The sequence below is a fragment of the Heterocephalus glaber genome, unplaced genomic scaffold, assembly GCF_053883595.1.
Source record: "Heterocephalus glaber isolate CG9 unplaced genomic scaffold, H.glaber_assembly_v1.0 deba00001472, whole genome shotgun sequence".
In the NCBI taxonomy this organism is placed as follows: Eukaryota; Metazoa; Chordata; class Mammalia; order Rodentia; family Bathyergidae; genus Heterocephalus; species Heterocephalus glaber.
In genome coordinates this window covers 5,189,383-5,209,621 of record NW_028258315.1, presented here as the reverse complement: position 1 = coordinate 5,209,621, position 20,239 = coordinate 5,189,383, and the positions used below count along the sequence as shown (strand labels likewise).

The 20,239-nt window shown below is 42.6% G+C and overlaps 2 protein-coding genes across 3 annotated transcripts in view; one reads left to right on the top strand and one right to left on the bottom strand.

Moving 5' to 3' along the window:
* Positions 1-20,239, bottom strand: part of Cdyl (chromodomain Y like) — a 210,398-nt gene that overhangs the window by 137,274 nt on the left and 52,885 nt on the right. Inside the window, exon 1 of one of the 2 annotated variants that reach the window (XM_004847754.4) lies at positions 7,796-8,205. The exons of the other annotated variant lie outside the window; for it this stretch is intronic. Within the exon in view, the coding sequence (XP_004847811.2) occupies positions 7,796-7,819 (24 nt within the window). The 5' untranslated portion in view covers positions 7,820-8,205. Of the gene's footprint in view, positions 1-7,795; positions 8,206-20,239 lie in introns of those variants that run through there. 2 annotated transcript variants of the gene reach the window in all.
* Positions 8,157-20,085, top strand: LOC106007909 (uncharacterized). The gene is made up of 4 exons (XM_087181695.1): positions 8,157-8,354; positions 8,449-9,503; positions 9,830-9,966; positions 19,956-20,085. Exons 1-4 carry the CDS (start codon positions 8,157-8,159, stop codon positions 19,964-19,966), a joined length of 1,401 nt encoding a protein of 466 aa, XP_087037821.1. The 3' UTR covers positions 19,967-20,085.

The following is a 20,239-nucleotide window of genomic DNA, read 5'->3' as shown; positions in this document are numbered from 1 at the left end:
TTTCAAGTTGAGACTGGAATAGTGGCTACTGGGAAAGTTGGGGAAATACTGGTCAGAGGATACACAATTACATTTATACAAGAGTAAGTTCAAGAGATCTATTGTATAGCAAGGGGAACTATAGTTGATGATATATTGGTATTGCTAAGAAGTATGAAGGATGGATATTATGTTCTCATCACAAAAAATAACTGAGATAATGCATTTAACTAGCTCTATTTAACCACTCCATAATTCAATACATTACATTTTTCCATACTTCAATAGATATGAACGCAAAAGGCAGCTACACCTGGAAGACATCTCTGAGAAGTAGTCATTTCTTAAGGGTTCTAAACACTAGCAATACAGCTACCTGCCATAAGCAATTGATAACCATCAACCCAGGAATTAAACGAAAAAAAAGAAATGAGAAGACTAGCAAGATGCAACCCCAGACTTCCAGCTCACCAAAGGCAAACCCAGGGAGCAGTGAGCGAAACAATAAAAAACCCACCCACAGAGGAAGTAACAAAGGAGATGAATGAGGCTGTAGAAAAAAATCAAATCAGAAATTATCTTTCAGATATCTAGAGATGGTAACTATTATAAAAGATATGGTTGGTGACTCTAGAGGAGATACAGATTAACAAAAAAATAGAGGAGCTTAAGAAAATGATGGAAACCATGAAACCCCAACACAGGAAAGAAATGGAATCCATGAAACAGATTCAAATAGATATCCAGGAGATTAAAAATTTGATTGAAAGTATATGCAGCACAATGAGCCCATGTGAGGTCAGAATATCAAATGTAGAAGACAAGATTGCAGTTTAGCAATCATGAAAATAAAGATTTCTTGAAAATAGCAAAGGAGAACAACATAAGGTTGATCAGTCAATGAAAAAACAGTAGATAGCGCAAACAACGTAAAAAAACCTGTTAACAGAAGTAATGGCAGAAAACTTCCTAAGCATGGAGAAAGAATTTGACATATATAACTGAGGCATACAGAACTCCAATTAGTCATGATAAAAAAAAAGTACACTAAGGTATATCATAGTCATGATTCCAGAAATTCAACACAAGAACTGAATATTAAAAACTGTTAGAGAAAAGAGACAAATCACCTATAAAGGAAAGCCCATCAGAATCATAGCAAACTTCTCAACATAAAACCTCAAGTCAAAGAGATCTTAAAGTAATTCAAGCCCTGAAAGAAAACAACCTCCAGTGCAGATTGATGTACCCTGCAAAACTATCTTTCAAAATTGATGGAAAAATAATATACTTCCATGGCAAAGAACAGAACACCTGAAGAAATTCATGACCACCAAACAAGCACTTCAAAATGTTCTGAAGGACATTCCAAAATGTTCCCAAGGACATTCTAAAAATAGATAACGAGGACTACAACTCCATGAATCCACCAGGCAAGGCAAGTAATTAAATGGGGTTGGGGTGACCAAAAGGAAAATAACATGACATGGATAAGTCAATACATACCAGTTATAGTCATCAATGTAAATGGTCTCAATTCACCAATCATAAGAGACAGAATGACACAATGGATCAAGAAGATCCAGGGCCGGGGATTTAGCTCAGTGGCACCATGCCTGCCTCACAAGTGCTAGGTCCAGAGTTCAATCCCTGGTACAAAAAAAAGAAGATCCAACAATATGCTGCATAGAAGAAACACATTTAATTAAAAAACAAATTCTTAAAGTGAAAGGATGGAAAATAATACTCCATGTGATAGGAACCTGGAAAAAAAAAAGCAGGGGTAGCTATTCTATTTGCCAACAAAATGGATTTTAAGCCAAGAGTTATTAAGAGAGACAAAGAAGGTCATTACATCTTTGTAAAGGGACAATTCAATAGAAAGAGATAACAATCATAAATATATATGTATCAAACACCAGCACACCCAACTATATAAAACAAACATTAACGAACATAAAAAATCAAATAAGCACTAATACAATTGTAATGGAGGACCTCAATACTGCACTGTCACAAATAGATCAACTAGACACACACACAAATAAAACACAAATAAATATCAGAACTAAACCACACTTTTGAACAAATGGACTTAGTAGATGTCTAAAGTGTTCCACTCCACAACATCAGAATACACATCCTCAGCTGTACATGGGACATTCTCCAAACTAGACCACATACTAGCTCACAGAACATGCTTAAGTAAATGTAAAAAACCTGAAATTATTCCATGCATATTATCAGACTATAGTGAAATGAAATTAGAAATCATTGGGAAAAGAAACTACAAGAACTTCATAAACACATGGAACAACCAATGAACAACCAATGAGTCACAGATGAAATTAAAGAAGAAATCAGTTTCTACAATCAAACAATAACGCCAGTACAACATACTGGAACTTATGAGATGAAATGAAGGCAGTCTTATGAGGGAAATTTATAGCAGTAATTCCCACATCAGCTAAATATTAAGAGCTCAAATAAACAACCTAATGTTGAACCTCAAGCTTCCAGAAAAAGGGCAAGTCAAGCCCAAAGTTCATATAAGGGAGGAAATTATAAATATAAGAGCAGAAATTAATGCAATGGAGACCAAGAAAACAATTCAAAGAATCAATGACAGAAGATTTGGTTCTTTGAAAGATTAATAAAATTGACAACCCCCAGACAATCTTATTAAAAAAAAAACCCTCAAATTCATGCAATTAGGGATGAAAAGATCCACAGAAATCCAGAAGATCATCAATACCTACTTCAAAAACCTGTGCTATAATAAAATGGAAAACACAGAATGGACAGATTCCTAGATACATATGAATTACCAAAGGTGAATCAAGAAGATGTAACAATTCTAAATAAACCAGTATCAGTCAATGAAATTGAAGATGTAATTAAAAACCTACCAACAAAGAAAAGCCCAGGCCTTGCTTTGTAAAATTTACTGCTGAATTCCACAAGAAATTTAGTGAAGACCTAATGCCACTACTTCTCAAACTCTTTAATGAAACTTAAAGGGAAGCTGTACTCCCAAATTCATTCCTGGAAGGAAGCAAGCATTACCCTGATACTAAAACCAAAGAAGGATCCAACCAAAACAAAAACTGCAGGCCAGTCTCCCTAATGAACGTAAACGCAGAAATCCTCAATGAGATACTGGCAAACAGAATGCAGCAATCAAATCATCAAGAAGATCACACACCATGACCAAGTAGGATTCATCCTAGTGATGCAGGGATGGTTCAACATATGCAAATCAGTAAATGTAATACACCATATTAACAGAGCCAAGGACAAAAACTACATGATCCTCTCAACAGATGCAGAAAAAGCATTTGACAAAATCCAACACCCATTCATGATAAAAACCCTACAGAAAATGGGTATAGTTGGTTTTTATCTCAATCTGATAAAAGCCATCTACAACAAACCAACAGTCAACATCATACTAAATGGATGGACAAAAACTGAAAACTTTCACACTAAAATAAGGAACAAGACAAGAATGTCCACTGCCACCACTCTTGTTCAGTATAGTTCTCGAAACACTAGCCAGAACAATTTGACAAGAGAAAGAAATAAAAGGAATAAGGATAGGAAAGGAAGAAGTTAAATTATTATTTGCAGATGACATGATGCTCTACATAGAAGAGCCCAAAAACCACCAAAAGACTTAGATTTAATAACCAAATTCAGTCACAGCTGGATACCAAGTCAACACTCAAAAATCACTAGCATTCTTGTACACAAATAACAAACTTACAGAGAGAGAAATTAGGGAAACAACAGCTTTCACAATAGCATCCAAAAACCTGAAATACCTAGGAATTAATTTAATGAAGGAAATAAAATACCTTTACATTGAAAACTACAGTACTCTGAGGGAGATCAAGGAGGCTATCAGAAAATGGAAAGATATCCCTTGTTCTTGGGTAGGAAGAACCAATATAGTGAAAATGGCTATACTTCCAAAATTGTTATACAGATTTAATGCAATCTTGATCAAAATACCAATAGCATATCTCACAGAATTACAGAAAACATTCTTAAAATTCATTTGGAACCAGAAGAGATCTAGAACAGCAAAAGCAAAAACAATAGCAAAAGGCAAGGCAGGAGGTATCATAATCCCTGACCTGAAATTATAATACAAAGCTATTGTGATAAAAACAGCATGATACTGGCAAAAACAAACAAAAAACCCCCAAGGATCACTGGAACAGATTAGAAGATGTAGAAACAACTCCAAACATAACTCAGCCACCTTATCTTTGACAAAGGAGCCAAATACCTCCACTGGAAGAAAACCAGCACCTTTAATACATGGTGCTGAAAAAACTGGCTTTCCACATGCTAAAGATTAAAACTAGACTCATATCTTTCACCATGCAGTAAACTAAAACCAAAATGAACCAAAGGTCTAAGTATTAAAACAGAAACATTAAATCTGGTGGAAGATAGAATAGGTAGAACTCTTGAAAAAATTGGGGAAAACTTTTTTTTTTTGTATGGGGTATTGAACTTGGACCCTTGCACTTTTGAGACAGGCGGCAGAACCACTGAGCTAAATCCCCGGCCTTGGGGAAAATTTTTTGAACAAAAACCCAATCACACAGGAAATATCACAAAGAATCAACAACTGGAATCTCATTTTATTAAAAAGCTTTTGCACAGCAAAAGAAACCACAAGAAACCACCAAAAGAATGAAGAGCCAGCTGAGGATTTAGCTCAGGGGATTTAGCTCAGAGGTTTCACCGCATGCCGCGCAAGCGCACAAAGACCCGAGTTCGATCCCTGGTACGGAAAAAAAAAAGAATGAAGAGACAAACTTTCTGTGGGAAAAAAATTTTGCCAGCTGTTCCTCAGACAAGGGACTAATATTTAGAATATATAAAGAACTCAAAAAAAAATCAGACCCTCCAAATTTAGACTCAATCCAAACACGGGCGTCTTAAATAAACTGACATTTCTCAGATGAAAGAGCAGAAACAGCAAGTAAATACATGAAAAAATGTTCAACATCACTGGTCATTTGAGAGATGCAAATTAAAACAATGCTGAGAGTCCACCTCACTCCAGAAAGAATGGCTGCTGTCAAGAAATCAACCAATAACAAATGCTGGAGGGGTTTGGGAAAAAGGAACCCTGCTCCATTATTGCTGGGAGTGTAGACTGGTGCAACCACTGTGGAAATCAGTGTAGAGATTTTGCAAAAAACTAAAGCTAGAGTTTCCATTTGACCCAGCTATTCCCCTTCTTGGTATCTTCCCGAAAGAATTAAAAGCATCATACCACAGCAATATATGCACACTCACGTTTATAGTGGCACAGTTTGCCAAATATTGGAAACAGCCCAAATGCCCATCAACTGGCAAATGAGTAAAGAAGATTTTTAAAATAAAGTATAATATAATAGATAAGCTTGAAATGACTATGTGATAATACAATATAATAATAGAGATAAGCTTGAGACCATACTCCTAAGTGAAATAAATCAGACACACACGTTTAAATATCACGTTGTTTCTCTGGTGTGAGAAACCAAAAGTGCAAATAAGGACCAGAATATGTAACAGATACTGGGAAATGGTAAGTGAATGTTCCAATGAGAAAGGAAACCCAGGGTGGGGTGGGGGGTAGAAACAAGGGACAAGAAAAAAAAAGAACAGAAGAAAAAATTGAAACAAAGCTCTTGTAAAGAAGGAACGGCAGAGGGATTGAAGGGAGGGGAGGGGAATGAGGAAAAAAAGAGTATGTCCCTTTCCCTGGAAACTCAAGTACTAGAGATTTCCAGGTTGTCACCCTGTAGTGTCCATTTATAGCTTCATAGCATTGTTACCCTACAAATAAGGCTGCCTTGATCAAAACAACACAACTCCACATCTATAGAAACAAAAAGATGCCTCTGAGAGGCACTGTCGATGAGTTTCAATACAATAATTATCATCACTAAGTATTTGCTATCAGAACTGCAAGGAATGCTTTCCGTGTTTTCTCTTGTAAACATCACACCTCTAGGAGGAAAGCACTGATCCCAAGGTCACAGATGAGAAAACTGAGCTCATGTCAATAACTAGTTGCCTGACTCCAAAACCAGGCTTTCAGTCAAAATGCAAAAGTTCCTAAAGTCAACTTTTAATCTTAATAGTGTTGACTAAGAGCAGCAGGAAACTTCGTCTGAAAGACACTGACCACTACATACGTACTATGCATACTTAAATTCACTACCTCAATTACAGTTTTCATTACCTTTTAACCAAAGCTAACTAAAATAAAACTCAGAATCAAAAGTTCAATTGTACAGCACTATCATTTCCTTGGGACGTACTTATTTCTTCCCAACAAATGTTCCTTCAGGGCACGAATACTCTATCTCTCCTGATGGCTAGCACTCAATAAACATGCTGAATGAACACGAACTTAGTATGAAATGATACTTAAAATTTCTGCCAGGAAAATAAAGAATAGAACAACCTCAAGATACAGGGTAAACAGAAAAAAATACCACATTTACTTCATAACGCACCAGTGGCAAATGTGTCCTTAGGTTCATTTTAACACATACAGGATACAACTTATGTATAAGGTGCTACTCTCATCCAAACACTAATGGAACTGATTATGTACCTATCATCACAAAAACAAATCTAAGTGTGAACACTCAAGACTAAACTGCGGAAAAGCGATCTAAGGTAAAAGTGAAATCCCTGCCACCTCATACTCTGTACCTCCCCGCTGCTCGAGGAGGCGGGGAAGACCTCCAGCGCCCCAGCCGCCACTCCTGGGCCTTCCCCACAGAAAACACTTTGCTTTGTGGGTGGGAAATTTGGGGAATGAGGGAGATTTTGTCTTTTACATCCCCAAATGACCTAAGACAAGATCTTGAGTCCAGCAGGGCACCGCTAACGTGTAGAATGCTTGACAGAAACGTAACATTTTCAGCGCCAGCTAAGTAAGCGCACCGACCACATGCAATGTTAGAGGCAAGAACCTTCGGCTCCTCCCGGGAACTTCTGCAATCACTTGCTTTTCAAAGGCAACCCCAAAGAAACAAAGTTGCTAGAGGGAGTGGTGCTGCTGTTGTCAACAAGGCGCTACTGCAGGCCCACAGCAGCAATACACAAGGCGCTGACACCTCCCAGGATCACTGGGGTGAGGGGCTCTAGGGTGACAGACGCCTGCCCAAGTCCCTAATCGTACCCTAAAGTGCGTCTATAGGGCAACGAGAAGTTCCGAATCTCTCAGAAACGTGTATTTGTAAATAGACGCGAACCACAAGACTCTTTCATTCCAAAGAGCGGAAAGTCTTCCACACGACCGCACTCCCAAGTCTACTCCGAGAGACGTCCAGAAGTTGCACCGAGCCAGAGAAAACGTGCGGAAGATGCAGACTGCTAACTCCCAAACTCCGAGTCGGAGCTGGCAAAGCCACGGCCCACAACGCGGGGTCAGGATCGCACCCTCCCGAAGACGCGCGAGGCTGCGGCGGCGGGCAGCGGCGTTACCTTCGCACTCCCGGCCCGGCCGCTGCTCCCCACTTACAGCACGCGGTCCCCGCCGGGCCGTCCCGGCGCTAATTCGCATCGCCGGGCGGGCGGCGAGCGCAGGGACGGCCGCGCGGCCCCCACCCTCCCCAAGGCGAGCCCCGCCGGGCGGAGGGGACAGGAAGGCGCCCTCGCCCCGCGACGCCCACAGGGCGCGGCGGAGGCGGCAGCGCTCGGCCAGCGGGTCTCGCGTGGAGCGCCCACCCGGGCTGCGGGCGCGCGGGGGAGGGGCGGCGCCGTCGGGGCGGCGGCGGGGGGAGGGGAGTACCTCGTACAGCTCCTCGGAGGCCATGGCGGCGGCGGGCGCGCGCGGGGCCGCACTTTGTTTCAGTTGGTCCTGCGTGGCCTGCGCTTCCTGCTCGCGCCGGGCGCGGGCGCGGTGCACCCGGGCGCCTCTCGCGCTCCGCCGCGACTCGGCCGGCGCGGCGGGGTTGTGCGCAGGAGCAGCTGCGCCACGCGCCCCGGGCGCCCGCGCTCACTGCCCGGCGGGCCGGCTGGGGCTCGAGCGCCGGCTCATCGCGCCCCGCCGCGGGGGCCGGGCGGGCTGGGGCGGGATCGGCGGCTCCCTCTCCGGCCGAGTGCAGAAAGCTTCCTACTTGCGACCGAGAAACCTGCCCTGGCGACTGAGCATGCCCAGTGCGGCCGCCCGGCCGGCCGAGCCGCGCTCCCGCCCGCGCTCCAGGTTTTCGGGCCGCCCTCGCGGGAGGGGCGGGGCGGGGCCGGGCGGGGCGGGGTGGGGCGGCGCGGGGAGCCGTGGCTGCGCTGCGGGCCGGGCGCGCGGGCGGCAGGGAGCGAGCCGGCAGGAAGGGGAGGAGCCGAGCCGGTGGGCGGGGCCGCGGGCGCGGCGGGGCGGGGAGTGTGGGCGGGGAGGGGCGGGGCTCTGGCTCCCCGAAGTTCCTCCGCCCGCCGGGGTCGGCTTAGTCGTGGCGCCGCCCCCCGGGCTGCCGGGGCCGGGGCTCTCGCGGCCGGGGAGGGCGGGTCCTGGACCTCGGGGGGTCCGGCGGGCGAGGGCGGTGGCCGAGGGGAAGGGCCCGAGATGGGCTGGGGGTGTGCGGGCCGGCCGGCAGGCGTACGGACCCCAGCCCCGACGGCGGCCGACCGCTCCCCGCGGCAGGAGAACCCCAGGCGGAGCCCCCGCCCCGCGCCACCTCCCCGCGGCCGCCACCAAGACCCGGAGCCCGGCCCGAGCGCCTCCCGGGCGGCGGCTTCCTCCCGGGGGTCCGGAGCCGGGACTTCGGGGTCCGGGCTCCCAGGGTCGAGGCTGTCGGCCGCGGGGCTCCTTCCGCTCCCCACGCGAGATGGCGCGGGCTGCCCGCCGGGTCAGGACGTCCCCGTGCTGGGCAGAGCGAGGCGCCCTCCGGCCCGCGTGGCCCCCACGGCCCCCACGCCTCCTCGAGGGCCACCGCGTTCCTCAATCCCATCCCACAGCTCCGAGCCCAGCTCCTCCCGGGTTTCCTTTCTAAAACCCGACCGGTCTGTGCGGACCTCGGGGAGTTTCCCGCCCGCCCCACGCCCCGGAACCCGCGCAGCCCAGGCCCCGAGTCCCAGGGCGCCCCATCCCGCCCCTCCGGCGGGCACCTCGACCTGCCGTTCCCTCCGCCTGCAAAGCCCTTCCGGGCCCGCAGTCCCCGGCCCCGACGTCACCTCCAGCTGCGCTCCCAGTTCGCGAAGTTAACGTTCCTCCCAACCCCATCTCTGGTTGGCCCCCTCGACCAGACCTGCCCTCAGACCTGCTGTCCTGGCTGCATTCTCAAGCCAAGGAAGTTGTGGCCCAGTGAATTCGCATCTCAGCGTCCACGAGAATCCCGTTACCTACATTATCAGATTCCGGTACAAGAATCGAATCAGTCTTCCCATCAGCCTCCAGCCGGGACCCTCGGACGGCGCAGCGGATTCTGTCCTCTTCCTCCCGAGCATCTGCACTATTTGCTACATGTGCTAGCTATCTCCAGACTGCCAATTCACCCACAGAAATTGTAAGCTCCCTGAAGGCGAAGACGAGGACTTTACAGACAGAAGTCTCACAGCAGTTAGCGCACACGAACACGAGGTGGTCAAATACGTGAAGGTCATGATTTTTTTTAAAGTCACGCAGAGAATTAAAAAATAAGGATAAAAGGGGCCATCGGTATACAGTGAACAAATACATCTCCCATACAAACCTAGATACAGTGATAGACCGAGCAAAAGCATGGCTTCTGCCCACTGCCCTCAGCGTAGACTGCCACTTTCAAAAACAGCTTAAGCATTCACAAGGTGGATCGCCACGCTTAATGGTGCTGTAATGTATTTATCTCTAAAGAGCCTCTAATGCTGCCACTGTTGCCCAAGAGGGAGGAGAAAGGAGCAGTGAAGGACATCGGCAACGCCCAAACTCAGACACTGAGTTAGTTATCCGAAAGAAGGGGCGAGCAGCCCGGAGAGTGCAACCTTACACAGGTAAGCAAAAAAGTCAATCTCACGCCAGGCGCGGTGGCCCACGCTTGTAATATCAGCACTCTGGGAAGGGGAGCCAGGGGGACCGAAAATTCAGAGCCCAACGTGGGGAGCTTAGCGACTTACTGAGACCCTGTCTCGAAATCAAAGGGGCTAGGGATGTAGCTCAGTGTGAAGGCCCCGGTTCAATCCCCAGGCAATACCAGGGGGAAGAAAAGAGTTTACGTTAAACCTTTCATCTTCAGTTGGGTTATTTATGCGGCAATGGTTAGCCGTCCATGTTCCAAGTGTAACCCTGGTAGACTGTGCTAAAGCTCGGCAGGCAGATCTAAACAGCCCCAACCGCCTCTCTCCGCCCCGCAGAGGACCCAGCTGGAAGCTAACCAGTGTCCAAGTAGCTGGCCAAGTTCTCAGCTGTCCACTTTGCTGTAGTTACCATGACCACACGTGTGGGTGCTCTGCAAAAGTACTTTCTCGTGGATTGAGAATAAAAGTGAAATCGCATCCCCTAAACGCATCAGGAAGGCTGTACCAGAAATACATCCTGTACAATAAATACTGTGTACTAGAAAGGTACATGAACCTCAGAAGATTATAGAAATGGCCAACAAGAGACACGGACACACACAATCACAATACACATCTACTGGCAGTAAATTTCAGCTCTTACCTGACCATGTAATCCATTTTACTCCTTTTCCGGATGGTCCCAAATCACGGATAATCAACCACCAGTACTACTCAAGGTAACATGCTTCCAATGAGGAATCACAGCCATTTTCTATTTCAGGAGAGCAGTGCCTACAATCTTAAATTTGAGGTCTTCCCCTTTCCCACTCAACAGCCAAACCAGTCACTCTTCCTTTCTCTCAATAATCTGCATTTCATCTACATTTGAATCCCAGGAGCCGGAGAGGGATGGGGGATGGGGCTTTCAAAACGAAAGGAGCCAAAAATCAGTAACCACTACTCTCCAAGCCAACAGCATTTTAAATTTGGGTGTCTGGGAAAAGCTGCTGATCTTGAGTCCTCTTTCAGCACTTCCTACCCTCCTAAGCATCTTGGCTACCTGCTCCAAAACTCAAAATTTAATTGTGGTTTTGATGAAGAAAAGATCAATGTTTGTTTAAATACACTGAAGCTAAAAAGGAAATTAAATCCTGTTCTTCTTATGGGATCCCCACTTCATAAAACTTGCTGGAATTCCCTCACCCAGTCATCTACTCAAAGGAAAGTAAGAACGAATCCAACCTAAGACACAAGAGAGAGTCAGAGCACCAGTCATAAGATGAATTCAGATCCGAGGGCCTTCTTTGAACTTGAAGCCAACCAGTTTTTCCTTCCCCAAGAGTTTAAACTGGATACCAGTGCCCTTTTCTGGCCAACCAATAACATCTGATTTCTGGTTTCAGCCGCTGTTTCCTTCCCTGGTCAAATAGTCAATTTCCCCATTTCAGCTGGCAGCCTCTCCCTGCCTCTCTCTGTCCTGGTCCTTGGGTATCATTTCTTTCGTGTCAAAGCCGGTGGCCAGCTGCCGCACTGCTGCTTTCTGGCCACATACCACCATTTATTTAACTCTTTGCCCTATGGATGGCAAATCTGAGACTTCTTAACATTTGATTTCATCAATGTCTTCTTAGGCAGAGGTACTACCACTGCTCAAAACCGAGAAATTTACAGCTAAGGGCCATTTTCTTTGTCATCTCAATGTAACTTTTTCTATGTATCTCTTTCTATTTCTCTGTGTCTGGCAGTTTATGTCAGGTGGGCTTACACTCACTATGTAGACCAGGCTGGATGTGAACTCCACAGCCTCCTGCCCTAGGGAGGAGGTTGCTAGGATTACAGGCATGCTCCTCCACACCCAGCTGGATCTACCTGCAGTTCTTTTTTTATTTAGCTGATGGTGATTCTATCCAAAAGATCTTTGTAATATGTATTTTTTTTTCTGGTACCAGCGATCAAACTCAGGACCTTGCGCTTGCCAGGCAGGCATGGCACCACTGAGCTAAATCCCCGGCCCTGTAATGTGTATTTTTGTCCCTTCTTTTAACTGGAATAACTGATCAAGAGCAAGGTAGTTTTCTTATTAATAACTGTGTACATTTCCCCAACTTCTGGAGAGAGAAGAGACCAGAAATCATAAAGAGCAAAGAGCTACAAGACACTACCGCTACCTTTCGATCAACTTTATATCAGAGAAGTAACGAATTCATTGTGAATTCTCAAAAAACCAGCAAAGGTAACTTTCCTTTGAATTATTGTGATGATTAATTATGTTTATCAAACAAGTGAAGCTATCCTAGTAAATTCATCAACCTCTGGTGAGATAGAGAGAGAGAGAGAGAGAGAGAGACCCACAACTGAGAAGATGAATGTGGACAGTTTGACTGGTAGGGAATATAGCAATACAGGCCTACCAAAATCGGGGAAAACCAGAATTCGCTCAGGATCCAGGTAGGTGAGTGTTGAATCTAAGGCAAAGAGTGAATGAATTTGAAAGTAAAGCTGGAGCCAGACAGGTGTATGAAAACACGCAATGGGGCTCCCTTTGTTTTCAGTCCCTAGTGTGACCAGAGCAGAGCTTCTTGGGTCTGCAGTGGGTCTTCTGAGGCCTGCAGCCCAGTAGCAAGGGCCCCACCTCGGAAGTTCTCGGAGGGAAGTGCCAGTTCTCACCCACTCACCCGCTGCAGCCCAGCAACCTATTTAACAGGTCTTCAGGGGGTCCCAATGCAGGCTAACATTTGAGACTACGCTGGTTCACAGCAATAGATATTTGTACTGATATAGGAGAAGTATGCCCGGTGCAATGGTGCCCACCAGTAGTCCTGCACTCTAGGAGGCTGAGACAGGATGATCATGAGTTTGAGCCCAGCCAGGGCAAATTAGCAAGATCCTGTCTCAAAATTACAAAAAATAAAAAAGGGCTGGGGGTATAGCTCAGTACAAAGGCCCTGAGTTCACGAATATATTTTATATATATACGTATGTATGTATATTTTTATCAAGCTACTGGCTTCAAACCATTATAGTCGGTCATTAAATTTTTTTTTTGGTACCAGGGATCAAACTCGGGTCCTTGCACTTGCAGGGCAGGCGGCAGAACTAGTGAGCTAAATCCCCAACCCTCATTAAATCTTTTTAGTAGAGCTTGACTAGCATTTTTTGAATGAGACAGAATTGAATGGATAGAATGCAATGAATGGAAAAAGCATTCATCACTTCACTAAGGGTAACTGCTATGTAGTAAAGTTTGTTTCCATTATACATACACACATTTATACAGTACATGCACATATATGCATAAATATAGATTCATATACACATATTACTGTGTACTTGGTCATGATGCAAAATTAGTGTCTTACATTTTGAGCTAGGTTAAAAAATTTAAAGCCAATGTTGGAAAGACAGGTGTCAGACAAATCCCTGTAAGCTTGGGATTGTTAATGCTACATGAATGATATTATGACATTGTTGAAGTGCTTTGAAATGGTTTCCTTAAATAATGTAATGATATCTTTTTTTTTTTTGGTACCGGGAATCAAACTTGGGTCCTTGCGCTTACAAGGCAGGCAGCGGCACCACTGAGCTAAATCCCTGGCCCTGTAATGATATCTTTTTGTAGCACACATCATTTCCCCATAAATACTACAAAGGTGTTCAGACCAGGTTCCTTTCTGAATTATCACATATCGCAGAATGATGTATTTTGAGCTAATGAGAATTTATAGTATATATTTTAGGTCTTTTCTTTCTGAAGAATGTAGAATTTCCAAGTAATATCCCTAACAGACTGAACAAAATGAATGAAATTTAATTTGGTCAATAGCAACATCAGAAAAACACAAATAAGAAGCACTCACCCTGTGCCAGGAACTGTTCTAGATAAACACTTTACAAATATTAAGCTCTTTAATTCAACATGCACCTAATACAATTATCATCATTTACAAAGAACCCTAAGCAAGCACATTCATCCACAGAGCAGCCTTTGGAATAGGCACTATTACTGATTCCATTCACACAAAGTGGGAAAGCTAAAATTCATGCTCAGGTACAGGTAACTCAAAGGCCTGAGTGGCTTTTCTTTCCTTTCTCTGTCCTCCCTTTCCTTCCTCCTTCCTCCCTTCCTTTCTTTTCTTTCTTTCTTCACACTGGAGATTGAATTTAGGACCTTCACATTGAGCTACATCCCCAGCCCTTTTTAAAGTCTTTTGAGACAGGAGTTCCCTAAGTCACTAAGTTGCCAAGGCTGGCATTTAACTTCCTGTCCTCCTGCCTCAGCCTCCCAGAATTCTGTGATTACGGTCGTACATCACCTCTCCTCATGAAGTTATAGTCATGCTTTCATTCAGTGAATATTTACTGCCCACTGGTTCTGCACCAGGCCTCTTGCTAATCCTGCTCCCAGACAGCTAACAATCTATCCGGATAGATAGACATTACATTGTCAGGGAAGAGACGCCCTTAATTACCAGTCAGGAAAACGGTTGGAAGCAGTGAGTCTGGACCACCCAGGGATGAGCTGGTTCTGCTTTCTCCTCAAGGACTTGTGCCAGGCATCCTACGGGCACATGGGACACCCTGGGAACCAGTAAAACAGGAACGCTGAATACTTATTTTCAAATAGTTTGATGTCTCAAAAAACATTTAAACTGGCCATTGTGGCACACGCTTGTAATCCCAGCACTCATGAGGCTGAGGCAGGAGGATCCCCAGGAGTTCAAGGTCAGCCTGGGCAACATAGTGAGTTCAAGACCAGCCAGAACTACACAGTGAGACCCTGTCTCAAAAACCAAAACCAAAACATTTAAGTAGACACACAGGAAAAATTGACATTTTTACTTCTGTACAATTGCTTTACAGTTAACATCCTGAGAAACTGAAATACTTGACATTCAAACAGACATAAAGAATAAATACAACGGAGGTTGGGGTTATAGCTCTGTGGTAGAGTGCTTGCCTAGCGTGCAAGAGAGCAGGTGCCAATCCCCAATATACAAATGATACTTAGGGTACAAGAGAGGCCTGCGCACCTATCCCCAGCCTAGGAGCAGTAGTATCCCCATATCCAGCCCAATGCTTGGCAGACTTTTCAATAGCTCATGAGATTAGGAACCATAGCACATTGTACTCAGTATTTAGGGCATATTTAGTTGTTGATGTTTTTTCATAAACTTTATCTTATTTTAACTTTGAGATTTACAGACAGTTCCCGTATGCTTTACAAATTTGTCACAATAAATGACCGATACGGATACATAATTTTTATCTGTGTGTGTATATGTGTGTGTGTGTTCACGTGTGTGCAGCATGGAACCAGGGCCACATGCATACTAAACACATGGTCCACCCCTGAGCTATGGCCCCAGCCTGATACATTATTATTAAACTAGAGTTTATGCTTTTTCAGACCCCCTTAGTTTTTACCTGATTTTCTTTTTCTGTACCAGTGTCCACCCAGGACACACATTATGTTTAGTCTTCCGACCTCCTTAGGCTAATCTTGGCTGTAGCAATTTTTGAGACTTTCTATTGGATGACCTTGACAGTTTTGGAGAGTATTAGTCAGTTATTTAGAAGACTGTAGGCAGAATGCCTGTAGTTGCAGTCTGGAGTTTTGTGTTTGGGGGAGGAAGACCGCGGAGGTGAAGTACCACTCTCAGCACGTCAGCATTCTTACCGCTGTTGACGTTGCTCTTGACTATCTGGCTCTAGTACAGCGTGTGAGATTTCTCCACTGTAAGTTAGTGACCCTCACACCCCCTTCTCACCTTTCCACACTGTCCTCTTTGAAAGGGAGCCCCTATAAGCATCCCACAGTGAGAACCTAGGCACCACCTCGAGAGCAGAACATCTGCGAAAGTATTTGGGATTCTTCTGCATAGGAGATTGTCTCTTCTCCCCTACTTATTCATTTGTTAATCATTTATATCAGCGTAGGACTCATGGATATTTAATTTATACTTCGGACTATAATCCATACTCTTTATCTCATTCAGATTGTCCCAGTTCTGGAGATAGGCAGCCCTTTCCGTTGGCTTCTTTGACTCACACCTGTCATTATGGGGTGTATATTTTGAGAACTTCCTTACTTTCTAATCAGATCTATATTTTTTTAAACCTTGTCTTTGAAGGACAGGTGATTGGGACAGAACAATTAGGGAATTATTGTACTATTGTATTGAATTTGATTTTTTTTATTAAATCATTTCAAGATAAATTTTTGGTGATCTTGGTTTGCTAATGATGTGAACATACTCAGCATGCCCATAAATTTATTGATAGTGCATTTAGGACCTTCAATATAACATTAAATAAAAATGATAATGGATGTTTTGTCTAATTTTTTATTGCAATTATTTCGCTATTTGCTGGTGAAATCTTGTAGGCATCTTTAATCAAGAGCAAGAGAGTTTCTTTCTAATCCTAGTTTTCTAAAAGATATTTTTATTAACTTATAAATGGATATCAGTTTTTGACATCTACTAAAATTAGCATATGATTTTATTCCTTCATTTTGTAAATGTGTTGGCTTATATGGCTTTATTTAAAACCTTAAACCAAACACTTTTTTCTAGGTTATGTCAAATAAGATTTTGATGCCTTTTCCTTTTTATAAAGTGCTGAGCTTAATTTCCTCATTATTTTAAAGTAAATTTTATTCTATCCCCTTCCCCCTCAAGCTCCCTCCCCTCCCTATGAACAAATGCTTTGTTTCCATTTTTTCCTTCTATTTTCACTTTTTTCTTGTCCCTTCCTTCCTTTCTCCCTCCTTCCTGGTTTTCTCACACTTAGGATTTTGAATCTATGTTCATAAGGAAGATTGAGAACCCATAAAAGAAATTATCATGTAATTATCATGTGTCCTCTTTTCCAAATTTTAGTTTGTGTATGAATGCCACTGTTTATTCTTATACTATCTGTATGTGTTTCTTGTAAAACCTTCTAGTATTGGAGCATCCTTTTTTCTTTTTTTCTGCAGTACTGAGTTCTTGTTGGAAGGTTTTACATTAAAGACTCAAATTCTTTAAGCTGAGAACACTCAGGGTTTCTATTTCTTCTTGTGTCAACTTGTCCATTTCATCTAAAATTTCAAATTTTTCATAAAATTTTAATATTTGTAGGATCTGTAGTAATGTCCATTTTTGTTATTTGAATACATGCATGATTTCTCTCTTTTTTCGTTATCAATCTCACTAGGGATATATAAATTTGTCTTTTGAAAATACCAACTCTTGGCTTTTTTGATGATCTACATTGAGATTTTTTTCTATCTCATTATGCTTCTACTATTATTAATTGTTTTTATTCTTTGAGTTTTATTCTTTTTCTAATTTCTTTTTTTCTTTTTCTTTTTTTTTTTGGGGGTACTGGGGATTGAACTCAGGTCCTTGCGTTTGTGCAGCAAGCAGCAAAACCACTGATCTAAATCCCCGGCCCTTTCTAATTTCTTAAGATGATTTTGTTTATTAATCTTCGGTTTTTTTCAAATGCATGCACTTAAACTTATAAACAAGTCATAGTATTTTGTATTTTTATTATCATTTACTTCAAAATATATTCTAATTTCCATTGTGGCTTCTTTTTCTGTCATGGATTATTAAAAGTATATTTCTTAATCTTATTTATTCATTTATTTATTTAGGTTTTTGATACAGGGTCTTGCTATGTACTTCAGGCTGGTCTTGAACTCACTATGTAGCCCAGGCTGGCCTTGAACTCTTGACAATCCTCCTGATTGCCAGCATTTCAGGTATACACTACCATGCCCTGCCTCTTAATTTTAAATTATAGCAATTTTCTAGTTTTTTAAAACTTTAAAAATTTCTATCGCAATGACATTGTGGTCAAAAACCATAATCTTTAGAATTTCAGTCCCTTGATATTATTAAAATTTTATATATGTCACAAATACGCTCAGGTGTTATGCACAAGTTATGAACAAGTATGTTAAAAATCTATTATAATTGTAATTATGTCTGTTTTAGTTCAGATTGTTTTTGCTTTATGTTTTTTTTGGTACCAGGGATCGAACTCAGGACTTTCCGCTTGAGAGGCAGGTGTGGTGCCACTGAGCTAAATCCCCAGCTCCTGCTTTATGTATTTTTAAACTATGTTACTTGACACATAGTTATAAGTTTAAAATTATTGTATTTACCTGGTAAAGCAAGTATTTTGTCATTATATAGACACTAATAATGTTTTTTACATTAAGTCTACTTTGTTTTATATTAAGATACCTACAACCAATTTCTTTTGATTTTTTTTTTGAATGTGATAATTAACATTTTTCTCCAGATTTGTATTTTTAAACTTTCTGGATCCCCATATTTTATATGTGTCTTACGGTTAGCAATTTAATTTTTAACCAATTTTGAGAATCTTTTGTCTTTGCATTGGGGAATTTAGTTTATTTACATTTAAAGTAATTACTTAAATTTTTTTCTCATGATTACCTTAAAAGCCATATGTTCTTTTTCCTTTTTTCTCAACTAAGTATAATAAGTAAGTATGGTTAAGTATAATAACAATAGTTGCAGCCTCATCCTGGATAATGCAAGAAAATTAAACGTCGACACCATCTTTTTCATGTCCTATTGTCCCTGTCTCTAGCACCTCTTATTCAATGTTCGGTCCTCATTTTTGTTTTGTATTTTAGTTCTCTATTTTAAATGCCAAAGTCATTATAGTTATTGGTTTATACAGTCAGTATTACTTAGATTACCTACATATTTTGTCATTTTTATTGCCCTTCATTTTTTTTTTCCTTTTTCTTTTCTTTTCTCTCCCCAGTTCCAGAAATCAAACTTAGGACCTTGTGCTTACCAGGTAGGTAAGGCACCACTGAGCCACATCCCTGGCTGCCCTTCATTTTTTACTGTACCCCAACTTCCGTTTTGGAATCATTTTCCTGCTGCTTGAAGAACTACTTGAAGGACTACTCGAACTGCTTGAAGGACTTAGTGAATCTACAGATTAATTTTTTTTTTTTACCAGTTTGGAAAATTATCTCTTAATATTAAGGCCACCCTAGTCTCCTCTTCCCTCCTGGGCTTCTAGTGAATGTGTATTAGAACTTTGCATGGTAGTTCCATGTGCTTTACTATTTTTTCTGATTTTTCTATTCTTACGTTCTACTGCACTCTGGGAACTTCCTTCTGATCTTTTAATTTACTAATTCTCTTTTTCATTGCATCTTATCTGCTCTTAAATTTTTTGTTTATTGTGTTCTCTAATCCAGAGTATCTATTTACTTTCTATTGCTGTTCTTGGTTGAAATTCTCAATCTTGTTTGTTTTTCCATCCCTTGACCTTACTAATACGGTTATTTTGAAGTTGGTGTCCCAAACTCTGTTATCTGTAGGCTTTGTGAATCTGTTACTGTTGTCTGATATTACTACTGATTCCAGTTCATATTGTTTTACTCCTATGTATCAGATTTCTTTTTATTGTGTGTCAGATATTGTATGTGTGAAACTGTAGAAATGTTTGGGGTCTGAGATGCTGTTACTGTCCTCCAAAGCAGATTTATGTTCACTTTTACCAGCTGCCTACCTGCTCAAACACAGGTCACCTAAAAGCAAGTTTGTGGGTGGGGACTATTCAAAGCTGAGCTGTAGTCTCTTGGGATGCTTACGTCTGAATTATCCTCTTCCCTGAGGTCCTTCAGAGTTTTACACTGACAGCCTTCCACCTCTGTGGCTTTTAGAACTGCAGCTCAAACTCCTGGTCTCTCCACCCTTTAGCTTTGCACCCAGCTCAACCCCGTGGGCACCCAAGCTTCCTTCTTTTGGCTGAGTTTGCTCAGTATCTTATTAGCCTTCCAGTGCCTTGAACTAGATTTTTTAAATATGGTTTTCTCCCTACTTTTCTGATCATACTCAGCAGAAAAGTTACTCTGACTTATTTAGTCTGCCATTACCAGAAACTGGATTTACCTTTTACAACAGTTCTGTAAAGTGAGCATTGTTATCCTCATTTTACAGCAAGGAAGTGAGTTGAGAACAACGACTGAAGAATGGGACCAGAGCCACAGATACAATGCAAGCACTGCCTAGATTGCTGGCTAGAGCGGAAGGTCCCTGGGACCTCAGCTAGCATCATGTAAGTCTTCACAGTCAGCTTCGTGGGGAAGAGCACTTGCACCAAAAAGTATTTCTGCAGCAGACCCACCCACGGTGCTTAACATTCCTGCATTGAATTTGAGACACAGCTTTGAGAAGATCTATTTAAAGGTGGATTTATCTTAACTGTAACTGGGGAGCGCTCA